Genomic DNA, 15,415 nt, shown 5'->3' on the forward strand with positions numbered 1-15,415 from the left:
ATCTGGTCGAATGTGTCATATAAGGCCTGTATTTCCTTATTGATTTATAAGGCCTGTATTTCCTTATTGATTTTCTGTCTGGATGATCTGCCCAGTGAGGTAAGTGGTGTGTTAAAGTGTCCCACTATTATTGTGTTACTGTCAATTTCTCCTTTTATGTCTGTTAACATTTGCCTTTTCTATTGAGGTGCTCCTGTGTTGGATGCATATATATTTACAATTGTTATATCTTCTTCTTGGTTTGCTCCCTTGATCATTATGTAGTGGTTTTGTCTCTTCTAACAGTCTTTATTTTAAAGTCTATTTTGTCTGATATGGGTATTGCTACTCCAGCTTTCTTTCGATTTCCATTTGCATGGAATACCTTTTCCATCCCCTCACTTTCAGTCTGTGTGTGTCTCTACATCTGAAGTGAGCCTCTTGTAGACAGCATGTATACTTGTCTTGCTTTTGTATCCATTCAGCCAGTCTGTGTCTTTTGGGTAGAACATTTAGTCCATTTACTTTTAAGGTAATTATCAATAGGTGTGCTCTTAATGCCATTTTATTCATTGTTTTGGTTTTATTTTTGCAGGTCTTCCCACGCCCCCTCTTCTTCTTTTGTTCTCTCCTCTTGTGATTTGATGACTGTCTTTAATATTATGTTTTGATTCCTTTTTCTTTTTTGTCTGTATATCTGTTATAGATTTTTTGTTTGCAGTTACCATGAGGCTTTTGTGTCACAATCTGTATATATAGTTGATTGTTTTAAGTTGCTGATCTCCTCATTTCAAATGCATTTTTAAAACCCTGCATTTGTAGTCTCCTCCCTCATTATTACTGTTTTGATATCATATTTTACATATCATTGTTTTATGTATCCCTTAACTGCTTAATGTGGATACAGTTGCTTTTACAACTTTTGTCTTTTAACCTCCCTACTATCTTTGTGTGTGGATGATTTCTTACCTTTACTGTATGTTTGTCTTTACCAGTGAGCTTTTACATTTTTCAATTTTCTTGTCTCTAGTTTTGGCCTTTTCTTTTTCCTAGAGAAGTTCCTTTAACATTTGTTGTAAAGCTGGTTTGGTGGTGCTGGACTGTTTGAACTTTTGCTTGTCTGGAAATCTTTTGATTTCTCCATCAAATCTGAGGAGAGAGCCTTGCTAGGTAGAGCATTCTTGGCTGTAATTTTTTCCCTTTCATCACTTTAAATATATCATGCCTCTCCCTTCTGTCCTGCAGCATTTCTGCTAAAAAGTCAGCTGATATCCTTATGGGAGTTTCCTTGTGTGTTATTTGTTGCTTTTCCCTTGCTGCTTTTAATAGTCTGTCTTTAATTTTTGTCATTTTGATTACAATGTGTCTTGTTGTGTTCCTCTGCAGGTTAATCCTGTGTGGAACTATCTGTGCTTCCTGGACTTGGGTGACTGTTTCCATTCCCAGGTTAGTGAAGTTTTCAGCTATTATCCCTTCAAGTATTTTCTCAGGCCCTTTCTCTCTCTCTTCTCCTTCTGGGACCCCTATAACATGAATATTAGTGTACTTGATGGTGTCCCATTTCTTTTCATTCTGTTTCCTGTTCAGCAGCAGTGATTTCCACTAGTCTGTCTTCCAGCTCACTGATCCATTGGGTTTATATATATATATATATATATATATATACACACACATATGTATATATATATACATATATATGTGTGTGTGTATATATATGTATATATACACATATATATACACATAGGAGTATAATTGCTTTACAGTGTTGTGTTAGTTTCTGTTGTACAACAAAGTGAATCAGCTGTATGTATACATATATCTCCATATCTCCTCCCTCTTGCATCTCCCTCCCACCCTCCCTATCCCACCCCTCTAGGTGGTCACAAAGCTTCGAGCTGATCTCCCTGTGTTATGCAGCAGCTTCCCAGTAGCCATCCATTTTACATTTGGTAGTGTATATATGTCCATGCCACTCTCTCACTTCATCCCAGCTTCCCCTTCCCCCACTGTGTCCTCAAGTCCGTTCTCTACATCTGAGTCTTTATTCCTGCACTGCCACTAGGTTCATCAGTACCGTTTTTTTAGATTGCATATATGTGCATTAGCATACAGTATTTGTTTTTCTCTTTCTGACTTCATTCTGTATGACAGACTCTAGGTCCATCCACCTCATTACAAATAACTCAATTTCATTCCTTTTTATGGCTGAGTAATATTCCATTGTATATATGTGCCACATCTTCTTTATCCATTCATCTGTCAGTGGACAGTTAGGTTGCTTCCATATCCTGGCTATTGTAAATAGAGCTGCAATGAATATTGTGGTACATTTCTCTTTTTGAATTATGGTTTTCTCAGGGTAGTGGGATTGCTGGGTCATATGGTAGTTCTATTTTTAGTTTTCTAAGGAACCTGGTGCATTCTGACTCATTAAATTTACTGTTGATTCCTTCTGTATAGTTTTCATTTCAGTTATTGTATTCTTTATCTCTGTTTTGTTGTTCTTTATATTTTCTAATTCTTTGTTTAAAACTTCTAATTTCTTGCTCTGTGCAACCATTCTCTCCCAAGTTTTTTGATCATTTTTATGATCATTACTCTGAAATCTTTCTTGGGTAGGTTGCCTATCTTCACTTCATTTAGTTCTTTTTCTGGAGTTTTATCTTGTTCCTCATCTAGAACATATTCCTTAGCCACCTAATTTTGTCTAAATAACTATTTGTATGTTTATGTATGTGGGAGATTAGATTACGTTTGTCAACCTTGGGGAAGTTGCCCTCTGTAGGAGGCATCCTACTCATCCCAGCAGTGCACTCCCCTCTCATCACCTGAGCTATATGCTCTAGGGGTTCCTCCTAAGAGGGCTGAATGGGTTCTTCTGTGTGGTGGGCTATGTGGGTGACCTAGCAGGCTAGGTTGGCCCCTAGCCCAGTTGGTTGCCAGGCTCTGCCTTGTACAGATGCTGCTGCTTCGTGGGTCCTGGTCATGAACCTGCTGGCTGCAGAACCCTCGGAGCCCCTGGACTAGTGCGGGTTCACTGGTGGGCAGAGACAGGGTCCCAAAGACTCTGGAGCTGTTGCCCAACCACTGGTGGGTGAAGCCAGATACTGGGGTTAGTGCTGGACTCCTGGCAGGCAGAGCTGGTTCCTGGAGTCTGACTGCAGGGCTCACAGATCCCAGAGCTCATTTCAGATCTTTGGGTGGAGGTGTGGGGGTTCCTAACACAGTTGAGTATGGGGTGTTGGGTGTCCCAAAGCATGCTTTGACCTGCTATGGGGCAAGGCCAGAGCCCAGCTGGTCCCAGTGTAGGGTCTGGCCTGCTGTGGGAAGGCTGGCTCTGCAGACTGTGGAACTGTAATTTTCTTGTGTCGGTGTCTGCCTGCTTTGGGGTGAAGCTGGTCTAGAGATTTGTGCAGGCTTCCTGGTGGGAGAGGCTGGTGTCTGCCCACTGGTGGGTAGAGCTGGGTCCTGGCCCTCTGGGAAGCAGGGCCAAGTCTAGGGGCTGTGGGTTCAGGAAGTATTTAGGCATCTGAAGAGTGGGGCTGTGTCCCTGCCCAGATAGTTGTTTGGCCTGAGGCATCCCAGCACTGGAGCTTACAGGCTGTTAGGTGGGGTTAAGCCTTGGCAATAATGAGCCAAGATGACGGCTGCCAGCAGTAGTGTTTGTGCAGTAGAATGTTCCCCAGTATGGCTCCCACCAGGGTCTGTGTCCCCAGGGTGAGCTACAGCCACCCCCTGCCTCTCCAGGAGATTCTCCAAGACTAGCAGGTAGATCTGGCCCAGGCTCCTGTTGAATTACTGCTTTTGCCCTGGGTCTTGGTGCGTGTGAGATGTGTGTGGCACTTAAGAGTGAAGTCTAGGGGCGGGCTTCCCTGGTGGCGCAGTGGTTGAGAGTCTGCCTGCCGATGCAGGGGACGTGGGTTCGTGCCCCGGTCCGGGAGGATCCCACATGCCGCGGAGCTGGGGCCGTGAGCCATGGCCGCTGAGCCTGTGCGTCCGGAGCCTGTGCTCGGCAACGGGAGAGGCCACAGCAGTGAGAGGCCCGCGTACCGCAAAAAAAAAAAAAAAGAGTGAAGTCTATTTCCCCCAGGCCGGTGGGGCTTCCAAAACTAAGTTCTGCTGGCGGCTCCTCTTCCTGGCTCTGGACCCCTGGGCTGGGGAGCCCGACGGGAGGCTCACAATTCTCACTCCTGTGGGAGAAGCTCTGCAATATAATTATTCTCCAGTTTGTGGGTCACCCACCTGGGGGTATGGGACTTGATTATATTGTGAGTCCGCCCCCTCCTACCTGCCTCGTTGTGTTTCCTTCTTTCTGTATTTAGTTGTAGAAGATCTTTTCTGGTAGGTTCCATCCAGTCTTTTTCACTGATGGTTGTTCTACAGACAGTTGTGATTTTGCTGTGCTCCTGAGAGGAGGTGAGCTCAGGGTCTTTCTACTCCGCCATCTCTGCCACTCTCCTGAGACTCCTTCTTAAAAGTTACAGCAAAACAGACTTTAAAAGGGCCTATATGATAAATCACTATTCGTGTTGTACTTATGTAAATAATCAAGCCAATTTTCATGAGAGTAGACTTGTTTTACAAACAAATTCATCTTCCTTCGATTATCTTTGGTAAAAATGGGGGTGACCGTCTGGGGAAAATTCTGCATCTGTGAAAGCTGTGACACACCCGCGTGGCTTTTGAACCGTGCCATGTTCACTGACTGGGCTTCTTCTCCTCTTCGTAATCTCGTTCCTGCCATTTTGTGCATTTCGTCAATAATTAATATTTCCAATTTTTCTCCCACCCTCTTGACCTAACGTCACTGAAAACTAAAGCTGCCCTTTTTCTGAATCCCAGCAAGCTGAAGTTGGACGACTTGATACAAAAAAGAAGAAACCAAGGAAATCACAACAGATCATGTATAGACAACCTTCATGCTGGCTGTAGGCCCCTCAGAAATTTCACCATGATACGTATCACCTGATGCCATCACCAGAGATAGTCAAATTACCAAAAAATATATAAATAAATAAATAAATAAATATATATATATATATATATATATATATATATATATATATATATATTAGATTGCCACTACCTATCCTCAGTCTACCATCTAAAGTTGCTTCAAGCCCAACCTCTAAAAATCTCAACTGACTGCCCTCTGGACTCAAAAATTCAGTTTACAGTTTGTTCAAATCATTAACCTTTTTCTTTTATTTCCATAGACATGCCCCTTATTAAATGACTGTTACTCGTACTATATTAAGGCCTAATTTAGATATCCCCACCTCACAATTTCCACCTACACCATTGCCTCCTGAAATAGGACATAACTGTTTAACTGACTAACCTAGTCTCTGGACCAAGAGACTGATTCCATGAGATATGGGATACTCTACCCACCCAGCTTCTGGGTCCAGCAGTCCCATCTTGGCAAACAAACAGTAGTACATAATCACTTATGTAGTTTAACCTTTAATTATGGAAAATTTGAAACATGTATAAATAGGTCCAATAATATTGGAACCGCCATGTGTAATATCCTGGCTTCAACAATTATCAACTCATGGCCAATCCTGTTTCATTGTATTTTGCATGTATAAATGACTTTACAGTATTTAACATATTTTCACCTGCATTATTTCTTTTGATTCTCATGACAACTGTGAAAGGTAGATTATGTTGTTTTACGGAAAAATCCTATTTCTAACAAATTACCATTTTAACATAAATGCCAATACTTAAGATAGTGAGGGGAAAAGATATAAAGGATGCTAATATGCCTTACGCATGTTTTATTGTTCTTTTGTGCATCCTAATTCATTAATAAAGAGAAAAGGAGGAACACTGGCATGTTTTATCTTCCGCTGTTATTCAAACTAAATGAAATTATTTTTCAATAAAATTATTAGGTTAAACTGCTAATTTCTAATTTTCGAGAAAACCACTTTTGCTGAATAAACTTGATCCCAACCCATCCTACAAAAATAGTTTTACTGACAAACTACTTCTAATGTCACATTTTGTACATAACAGCTGCAAATGTCTACAATTTTAAGGAAGCATTAAAATTTAGAACAATTCTAGGCTAGAGTTGAAATTTGAAAAGGATCCAGATGCATGAAAATAAATTAACCAAATGAGCCATTTAATCTGTGGTTTGGATGTCATTTTTCTGACAGTGATCAATGAAATCGTCATGTATCCCTGGAATTTGGGACTATTCGAATTATTTATTTTGACATCATTCTTTCACATAATTGTATCTGATATTTTATCAGAAAATATTTATGTTCACACACGGGTGGGTATTGATGATCAATACCGTCCCCATTACATTATTATTCCCACATGAGTTAGCTGATTCTTCTTACAACCTGATTTGCATTCCCATAACATTATACAAATATTTACAAATACCTAATTGTGTATAGCTTTTTTTCTTGATCTCCTTCTCACTTGACTAAGAATGTCAAGGAAGTTCCAAAATGCTCACGTGAAGGTTGATTTAGTCACACTAGCAGAACCCCAGGCTCAAATGTCACATGGGATCAGTTCTATACAGAGCACTAATCGGGCTGCAGTCTTTTTGCTGCCGAAGTAACAGTTGCATATTACTCACCAAGGCAAAATGCAAACGTTTAGTGATTATGTTGTTTGTTAACTCCCCAGATGAGGTATTTTTTTTAACCTCTGTTTATTTGAGAACAGCAGCTGAATGCTGAAACACAGTAGCCGATGCCAGCAATCCAAGGCTTCACTAGTACAGAAGAAGCAATGCTCACTTTGTTACACAAATAATTAGAGAGATTAGATGAAAATAAACACCAAGAGGATATACAGAAGCTCTGAAGTTAGGTAATCATTTTAATTACTCTAGTGACTTTCAACAACCTTCATTATCAGCTGCAGATCACGTTTAAATTGTTTCGTGTAAGAAGATTGTAAACAGATATGGAAATGTACTACAGCTACCCGTGATTATGCTTCAGAAAAGTGACACTTTCTTCATGCTTCCATGTAAAGAAGCTGTTTCCATTCTAGCACCTGATAATTCTCTCAAGATTTTTAAAGCATGATACATTTTTGCACTCGAAAGTGTTTTACCCTGGTTTGGGGCTTCAGATGGACATTCTTAATAATTTTTATAGCTTTATATCTTTGCTCAGATTTGATCATGAAAGATATGGGTCCACATTTCTGAGTCACTGAATGTAGAACAATGTGGCATATTCAGTTGTTTGAAACAAATGTCACTTGGAATCATGTCACCCTTATTGTGTGACAAGGGGTACCTTGTATTTGGGGAAAGTTGATTTCCTCTTTCTTCCGGTCCCTACCCCACCTCCGGAAGACTCCACCACACATCCCAACACCTTCTCCACAGGTGCGGGTCCTATTTCGAGGCATTGTCATGAGGATCACACAGATCCCCTGGGGTGAGACGTTCCTTTGAGGAAGTGTTAACCTGTGTTTAAATACCATCAGCTCCTCTGCAAAACACTTTACCTAACGTATCCTATTTAATCCTTACAAGATTTCGATGGAGTATGTTTTATCAAGTCCATTTTCCAGATGAGGAAACAGGCTTTGAAAAGCTCATTGACTTTCTAAAGTTGCCCAAGCAGCCCAGCTGGGGCTCAAACCCCGTTCCACCTGACTCCAAGAAACGTGATGCTCCCAGCAGATGACTGGATGAGATGAACCTGGCTGCAAATGCTGACTAAGGGTAATAGAAAAGATGCACGGACCTCCTGGATGTGCGTGTGCTGGTGAAGTGTTGTGTTGTATGACGCCTGTGAATCCTGGGCAGCAGTCAAAATCCCAAAATAAATTCCAAAATTTGATTGATTTTGCTAAGTGCCTCACCCCTGAACAGTCCTGGTTGCTGGAAAAGAGGCAGTTAGGGTATATGTTTTATATATACACAGGGCATAACCAAGAGGTTCCTACTAACGACGGTTAGTGACGCTTTTAAGAACAATTCTGTACCCACTCCGACTTCACTACAGGTAACACACAAGGCGTTTCTCTTCAACTACATTAAAAAAAATTCCAGCAGACCGAAAGAGACTTCAGTAACCTTTGCAGGGTGGGCAGGTGTGTGTGCTCTTTCCAGTATTTGAGAAGAGCCTCCACTGAATCCCCTCCTCCACCCTCGTCCGTCCGCCTCCCCCAGGATGCTGACCTTGAAAGCCCGGGGCCTGACCGGGACGCGTTTTCCCGAGGTTGTGCTATTTTCACAGGCCCGTTAAGCTATCCGCGAACATGGGAAGGGGTCCGATGGACTCATTGTGTCCTATGTCTTGGAGGCAGTGATCCGCCGATGTGAAGTATGAGCTGTAGGTGATACCGGGAAGTGGAAGAGAAGGTTAGCCCTTGCGAGGGTGGCGGGCGGGGTTAGATCTATAAATTTCACTCTCAGGCTTCAGACTCTGGGCGGGAAGTTGGGGAAATTCACGGACGCGCCAGGGCCTGAGGACGGGTGGGAGCAACCACAGCATCCCGGGCTGGGCAGAACCAGATTCCCGGTCCTGAGAAAACCAGGAGCGGCAGAACCGCCGGACAGAGGGGCCTCCGCCCCAGGGCGCTCCCCGCGCGCACACTCGGAGCGCGATCGCAGGGATTTACTTGTGAACGAGCCTGAGGAAGACAGCCAGCCAGGGGAAGACAGGCTCAGAAATTATTTATCATACTCTGGGGGGACAGGCTTTCCTGCTGCTCTGCGTGCGAGCACCTCCCCGGGACGTGACTACGAAGCAAGGTCCTTCTTCTTTCATCCCCGTCCATCACAGACAGCCAGGGACTTAGCCAGTGGGTACGCTAGATAGAAAAAATCCAGACCAAGCGCCTACGTTTACTCGTGCCTTCCAGGCACTGTCATGGTTCCCACACGTCGCCGTGCGCTCCGTTTGGTTTCGAGCGCACCATGCTTACATCTAGGGGGGGGCCGGCCCGCCCGGAGGGGCTGTGTCGGGAGAGGCTTCTGCAGGCCGCGCAGAGAAGCCACTGGCTAGACTCGGGGCATCCGCGTCCCGTTTCCTCTGGGCCAACGCCACCAGCCTCGGAGCTTCCTCATCCAGAAAACGAGGTGATTCCACTCCCCAGGCCTTCTCGAAAGGATCGTTGGGCGGGTCGAAAGGAATAATTCTGACGGCAGCCAACTGTGAGGAAATCGGACTCCAAATTAAGAAAGGAAAATAAGTTCCACGTCCTCGGTTGGAGTTTTAGGAATTTCCCCGCAATGATCTAACTGCAGTCAGGCAGCAAACGTTCGGATTGATTCTTTCTTCCGGGCTATCTCACAAGCCAAACACCCGTGTAGGCACCCCTCCGTCTCCCGGGGCTTCTGTTGAGCTCTGCCTTTGGGTGAAAGCGCTTTTTGTCGGCGCTGTGCGGTCCACCCCCAGCACACGAACCCCGCGGCCAGGCGCCAGAGAAGGCATCCTTCGCCCTCTCCCGTCTCCCCTCTCCTCTCACTCCCCACCCGAGGTCTCCCGAGTTTTCCGCACCTGCCTGGGTTTTCCTGGCTGGTCTCCAAAGACCCTGTAGCGTTTCAGACAGCTAAGAGCGCGCGGAGACGGGCGAGCGAGCATCCAGCCCCTGCCCGAGGCCGTGGCGCCCGGGGTGGGGAGGACCCTCCTCTCGCTCCCCGCCGGCGGTGCAGCAGCAGCCTCCGGAGCCGGCTGGCCGGGCCCCCTCCCCGCCTCCCCCTCGCGGCCCCTCTCCGCCAGTAGCAGCGCTGCTGTCTCCCCACAGGAGCACTGGGAGGACGCTGGAGTCCGCAGCGCCCCCGCCCCTCGCTTTTTCTTTCTTTCCTGGCTTTGGGATCTTGCTGCCGGAGCCGGGAGCGGTTTTCCGAAGAGCAGAGCGGAGCGAGGGATCGGAGTGTAGGCTTCCGCTGCGGCGCGCGAGCAGAGCTGGGCGCACGGCATCCCCGGCGTCGCCCTCGGTCCTCGCCGCCGGGGCTGGGATGTGACGAAGGAGAGCCCTCGGCGCCTGCCCCCCGCCCTCGAAGGTGCCCCCGGCAGCGCATCGGGGGCCCGCGGCTGGAGTCCCTTTTCCCGCAGCGCCGCGGGACGGCTCCCAGGTCCCACTCTTCGGAAAGCGCGCGGCGGTGGGATCGCCGCCTTCCCGGCGCTCGGCGTAACTCCGGGGCCGGCAGCGCGCGGCTGGACCGCGTCCCGCTTCCCGCCGACTCCCCGCAGTAGGGGCATCGCCGCCCGCCCTGCAACCCGAGCTCCTCGGCACCTGCGCGGATCCCCCAGGCCCGGCTCCGCACCCCCGCAGCGCCCCGCTACCCACCCCGTGGAGAGCGCGCGGGCCGCGGCTTCCTGAGCGCGGGCGCCGCCGCCGTCCAAACTGCGCGCTGGGGTCCCCCGGCTCGCCCCGGTCCGGGGCGTCCGAGAGGCCGGGGGAGAGCGCACCATGAAGTCAGTGCTCTTCAGCCGCTTCTTCATCCTCCTTCCCTGGATGCTGATCGTCATCATCATGCTCGACGTGGACACACGTAGGCCCGCGCCCCCGCTCACCCCGCGCCCCTACTTCTCGCCCTACGCCGGGGGCCGCGGGGGCGCCCGCCTCCCGCTCCGCCGGGGCGGCCCGGGGCGCGGCCGGGAGCAGCGCAACGAGTCGCGGCCGCCGCCGCCGCTGCCGCCCGAGCCGCCGCTGCCCACCATCTATGCCATCACGCCCACCTACAGCCGCCCGGTGCAGAAGGCCGAGCTGACACGCCTGGCTAACACGTTCCGCCAGGTGGCGCAGCTGCACTGGATCCTGGTGGAGGACGCGGCTGCGCGCAGTGAGCTGGTGAGCCGCTTCCTGGCGCGCGCTGGGCTGCCCAGCACGCACCTGCACGTGCCCACGCCGCGGCGCTACAAGCGGCCCGGGCTGCCGCGCGCCACCGAGCAGCGCAACGCCGGCTTGGCCTGGTTGCGCCAGAGGCACGGGCACCAGCGCGCGCAGCCCGGCGTGCTCTTCTTCGCCGACGACGACAACACCTACAGTCTCGAGCTCTTCCAGGAGGTAGCGGCCGGCGCGCCCCGCCGGGGTGGGGGGCAGGCGGGTGGGAGGGGCCCCCGCGTGCCGGTCCTGACGCCGCTGCGCTGGGCAGTGCTCACCTACCCGGGCGCGCACTCGGGACTCCGGGCGCAGAGCTCCGCAGCCCCCCGCTGGCCCCGGGGGTGGGGGGTGGAGGGGGTGGGAGGATCACTGTGACTCGGGGAGGGAGTCTGGCGGGGGCTTTGCTGTACCCCCGCCCCGACACACGCACACACCGGCCCCACGATTGGGCCGAGGCGGTGGCGCAGGTGTGAGGCGCGGGGATGATTTCTAGGAGCTGGGCTCTGTCCGGCCTGAGGATGGAGCTCCGTAGGGCCGGGCTGCAGGAGAGACCGGGGAGGGACCCAGCGCACTGGGGGCGGGCTCGGTGGTCTCCGAGGCCCTTCTGCGCACACAGGTGTGATTCTGAGTCTAGAACCATATCGGGAGGACGGTGGAGAAGGAAACTAAAAATCAGCCCAGAGACACATTTCTCTCGTACAGTCCGCTGGCACGGAAATGGTTACTAGAGAAAACCCTGATTTCTAAGGCGTCCTCCTTCCATCCATTCCCGCGCCCCGCAAAGGCCCTCTCAGACTCTAAAGATGACCCCCTTTAAGAGGAAGCCCTCTGGTAACTGAGTCGAGACTGCCCTGCGCTGTGGCTCTGTCTTTCTGCAGTCCGAGGTATCAGCTGGACTGCCCGTTTCCTTTTCCTTACCCTTCTCTAGGACCCTCTTTGGACACTCTGGCACCGGGCCATTGCATCCTGGTGCCCGCCATGAGGTCCTCGGCGCAGCCCGGCCTGCTGCTGCTGCGACGGCACAGTTTCCCTTGGCGGCTACAGGTGCACAAAGCCGTCAGGCACCCGGTTAGAACAGGTGTTAGTTCTTGAGGCTGGTATATTGCCGCCTGAGTGTGTGCGCATGCGCGGGCGTTCTGCAAATGAGGCTGGATTGCGTAGTTTTTCACTTTTCTTGTTCCTCTTCCACAAATATAGCGGGAAAAAAATCTGGGCTTTTTGATATATCGTGGGACTGTTGCCTTCCTCTCCCTCAAATTCCTGACATCCTGCCTCCGAGACGCCATCATCCCTCCTCTTCCGCCAAGTAAACTGGACAATCTGTACGTCTAGAAATCACAAACGTCCCATGCTTTCATCCAGATATCTCAGTTTGGCTTTCATAATCTCAGGACGGAGCTATTCTGTACCTCTCCGGCTTAATTTTTCTGCCCGTGTGGCTTTAAAAATCCATTTCTTAAGGGCAATTGCTACCTTCATTTCTTTTTTTTTTTGCGGTACGCGGGCCTCTCACTGTTGTGGCCTCTCCCGCTGCGGAGCACAGGCTCCGGACGCGCAGCCTCAGCGGCCATGGCTCACGGGCCCAGCCGCTCCGTGGCATGTGGGATCTTCCCGGACCGGGGCACGAACCCGTGTCCCCTGCATCGACAGGCGGACTCCCAACCACTGCGCCGCCAGGGAAGACCGCTGCCTTCATTTCTATTCATCCTCTCCTGCTTCATGAATAAAAGGACCAGTCATTGCCCCCATCTTTTCTTTTCATGCTTTCGCGATGAAGGGCTTTCTTCACATGTTCCCTCCCCCCCCCCGAAGAAATCAATAAGCTTGTCATCTATAGTATGGTCTTTATTATAACCAAGATTAGAGATATCATCTGATGTTTTAAGTTGGGTTCTTATTGTGATCCTGTTTGCGTACTCTTGCCCCCAAAAGACGTGGTTTGTATTCTGAAGCAAAGACCCTTACATTTCAGTACACCATCATTTTAAACCCCAAAGTCTTTTTTTAAAATAATATTTATTTATTGCTTATCATATTCTAGTAAGATCTTAGGTTTAGTTTTTTTTAAAACATCTTTATTGGAGTATAATTGCTTTACAGAGTGTGTTAGTTTCTGCTTTATAACAAAGTGAATCAGCTATACATATACATTATATCCCCATATCTCTTCCCTCCTGCGTCTCCCTCCCTCCCACCCTCATTATCCCCACCCACCCACCCCCCACCCCCTCTAGGTGGTCACAAGGCACCTAGCAGATCTCCCTGTGCTATGTGGCTGCTTCCCACTAGCTATCGTAAACCCCAAAGTCTTTTTTCCTTCTTCTACAACTTGGAAGTTGCCCTACCTGTGAAAATGTGTGGTCTTATGTAAGCAAAATACTGAACATTATTATTAATTAACCTTTTAAGGGGACGGGCTATGAAGAGCCGTGAGTTTCAGTTTCTTCCAGCTTCTAGCCAGTTGGTGTGAGGTATTGGATTGAATTGGCACAGAGTTAGCACAGACGGGCAGAGAAACGGCTCAGAACACAGTCTTCCTTTGATGCTTCCCAAACTGAAAGGAAGGCTTGGTGGTGGTGGATATGAAGCAGAAAGAGAAGAATGCAGTAGGGTTTTTTTTATTGGTCCATGGGGGAGAAAAGAGAGAGAGAAGATAAAAGAAAGAGGCGAGGGTAAGGAGAAAAAAATAGCTTTGGCTGAGAGGAAACTATATAGGAAAGAAACGCAAAACTTTCAAGACACTAACGTTTTGTACAGTTGGAAGTAATGAAATATTCAAAATCAACTTAAGAGCATGTGCAACTGTTATTTAAGGAGAGGTGCCACATATACAAAATAAACAAGAGAAGGGATTTTTTAAAAAGCATAACATGCATGATACACTTAGAATTTAAGTTCTGTAGCTCCTAGAGCTTCCTCCCAGACAGGCATTTTAGGACTAATCCCCTTCTCACCCACCATCCCTCCCACAACACGGTGTTTTTGGACAAAGCAGGCATCTCTGTGTTCACCAGGCATCTATGTTGAGACGTGCAGTTTTCTTTTACAGCACATTCTTTTCACGGCAAGCAGGATTGCACTCTCTAAAAAGTCAGATTAGTGGAGTTTACGCATCCTTAGTCTTGTGCATTAATGAGCTGGCCTACTCGCCACCAGTTCTAGGAATAATGATTCCATGCGGATTGCAGTCTAGACAGTGCTCTCTTGGAGAAAAGGTAGGACCAGTTAAAACATCTAAAAACTACAGCTCCTTGGGTGGGAGGGCAGGTGCTGATCAGGGATGCGGTAGGGCCAGGCGTATATCTAAGCCCTTTCTGTGGTGCACACACAAATTCATTTTTAAGTAATTCACAGTACCTTAGGAAAGAGTGTCCTGAGTTAACCTTCATCTTTTATTCATGGTGCCCCTCATTTCCACGGTTGATGTTAACACAGATAAGATAAAAGGAGGAAAATGAACCAGGTACAAATGAACTCACTAAGCATTGGCTGCAAATGAAGGAAAGTAAAAGCTGAAAGTTCTCCAAATTAAATGAAAGGTGCAATAGGCGCCCTGTGTCCAATTATTCCTCCCTGGTAACTGGAATGGAGCCTTCTTCTCCCATCCAGCTAGCTAATTCTCAGGCTCCCCTTTCAACTGAGCTGTGCCACCAGGAAAGAAATATTTGCATCGAACGATCCTATGCTTAATAGCCAAATCATTTGCAAATGAAGCTGTGTGAATTGTAGCCGCAGAAGCTGGGCTGTCCATTGGAGAAGGAGGTGCCTGGAGTTTTCCACGTTGCCAGTAACTCAGCATGGCCTCTTCCTGTGGCCTTGATGGGGTTTGGCACCGTGGCTCCCGGGTAACCCTGCTGCCCGCCGCCTGCACACCCCATCGACATAGCTCTCCGGAAGCGCTGATTCGCAAAGGATGTACACGGCTTTCGTAAAAATGGCAGCCACAGACCAACGGGACTGTAGCTGGTCACGTTTTCAATAACGCTATTGATCAGGTTTGTGTCCTTTGCTAGAAAACCTTCCAAGCTCTCTCGAGTTCAAAGCAGCCGCCTTTCAGGTGAAGTTACTTTCACCTTGGGAAACCCGTTGAGTTGAGCGGTTAAAAAAGGGCACTTTCCAAGCAAGAAAATGAAACTTTTACAACTTTAAATTGAGCGAGGTGAGGCTGAAAGACAAGCTGACTCTGAAAACACCTTAGGGGCTCAGGAAAGGGCTCAGTTAATGAGACCGACTTTGGAAGACGTTTCTGGCAAGCAGTGAACTAGAGAGGCCCTTTTTTTGGATGCTGTGTTGGGTGCAGTGAAGCGGTTTGTGTGCTGGGAGTGGTGAGGGCGAGTTTGTCCTGCTCTTTTCTGATCATTTATACATATGTTCCTCCCTTTACATGCAGCTCACTGGAGCCCCTAATGCAAAGGATATTCAGATTTACAGTGTTCGGCACTTTCCCCCTAAATAGTAGATTCTGGATGTATTTCCTAAAAGGAGACAGGAGATCTCCCTTTCCTTTTTCCCCTGACGCAGTTACTTGGTGTAGGATGTTTATCTTTTCAAAGTGAAGAAACCTCAAAGATTCTCTTAGGGGGTAGCATCCAATGACGATTTT

The 15,415-nt window shown here is 48.3% G+C and overlaps 1 protein-coding gene across 1 annotated transcript in view; it reads left to right on the forward strand.

Moving 5' to 3' along the window:
* The first annotated feature begins 10,398 nt into the window (after positions 1–10,398).
* B3GAT2 (beta-1,3-glucuronyltransferase 2) overlaps positions 10,399–15,415 on the forward strand; it is a 78,623-nt gene continuing 73,606 nt past the window's right edge. Inside the window, exon 1 of the mRNA XM_060167544.1 lies at positions 10,399–10,995. Within this exon, the coding sequence (XP_060023527.1) occupies positions 10,399–10,995 (597 nt within the window). The remainder of the gene's footprint in view (positions 10,996–15,415) is intronic.

This window comes from Lagenorhynchus albirostris, chromosome 12 (assembly GCF_949774975.1).
Source record: "Lagenorhynchus albirostris chromosome 12, mLagAlb1.1, whole genome shotgun sequence".
NCBI lineage: Eukaryota > Metazoa > Chordata > Mammalia > Artiodactyla > Delphinidae > Lagenorhynchus > Lagenorhynchus albirostris.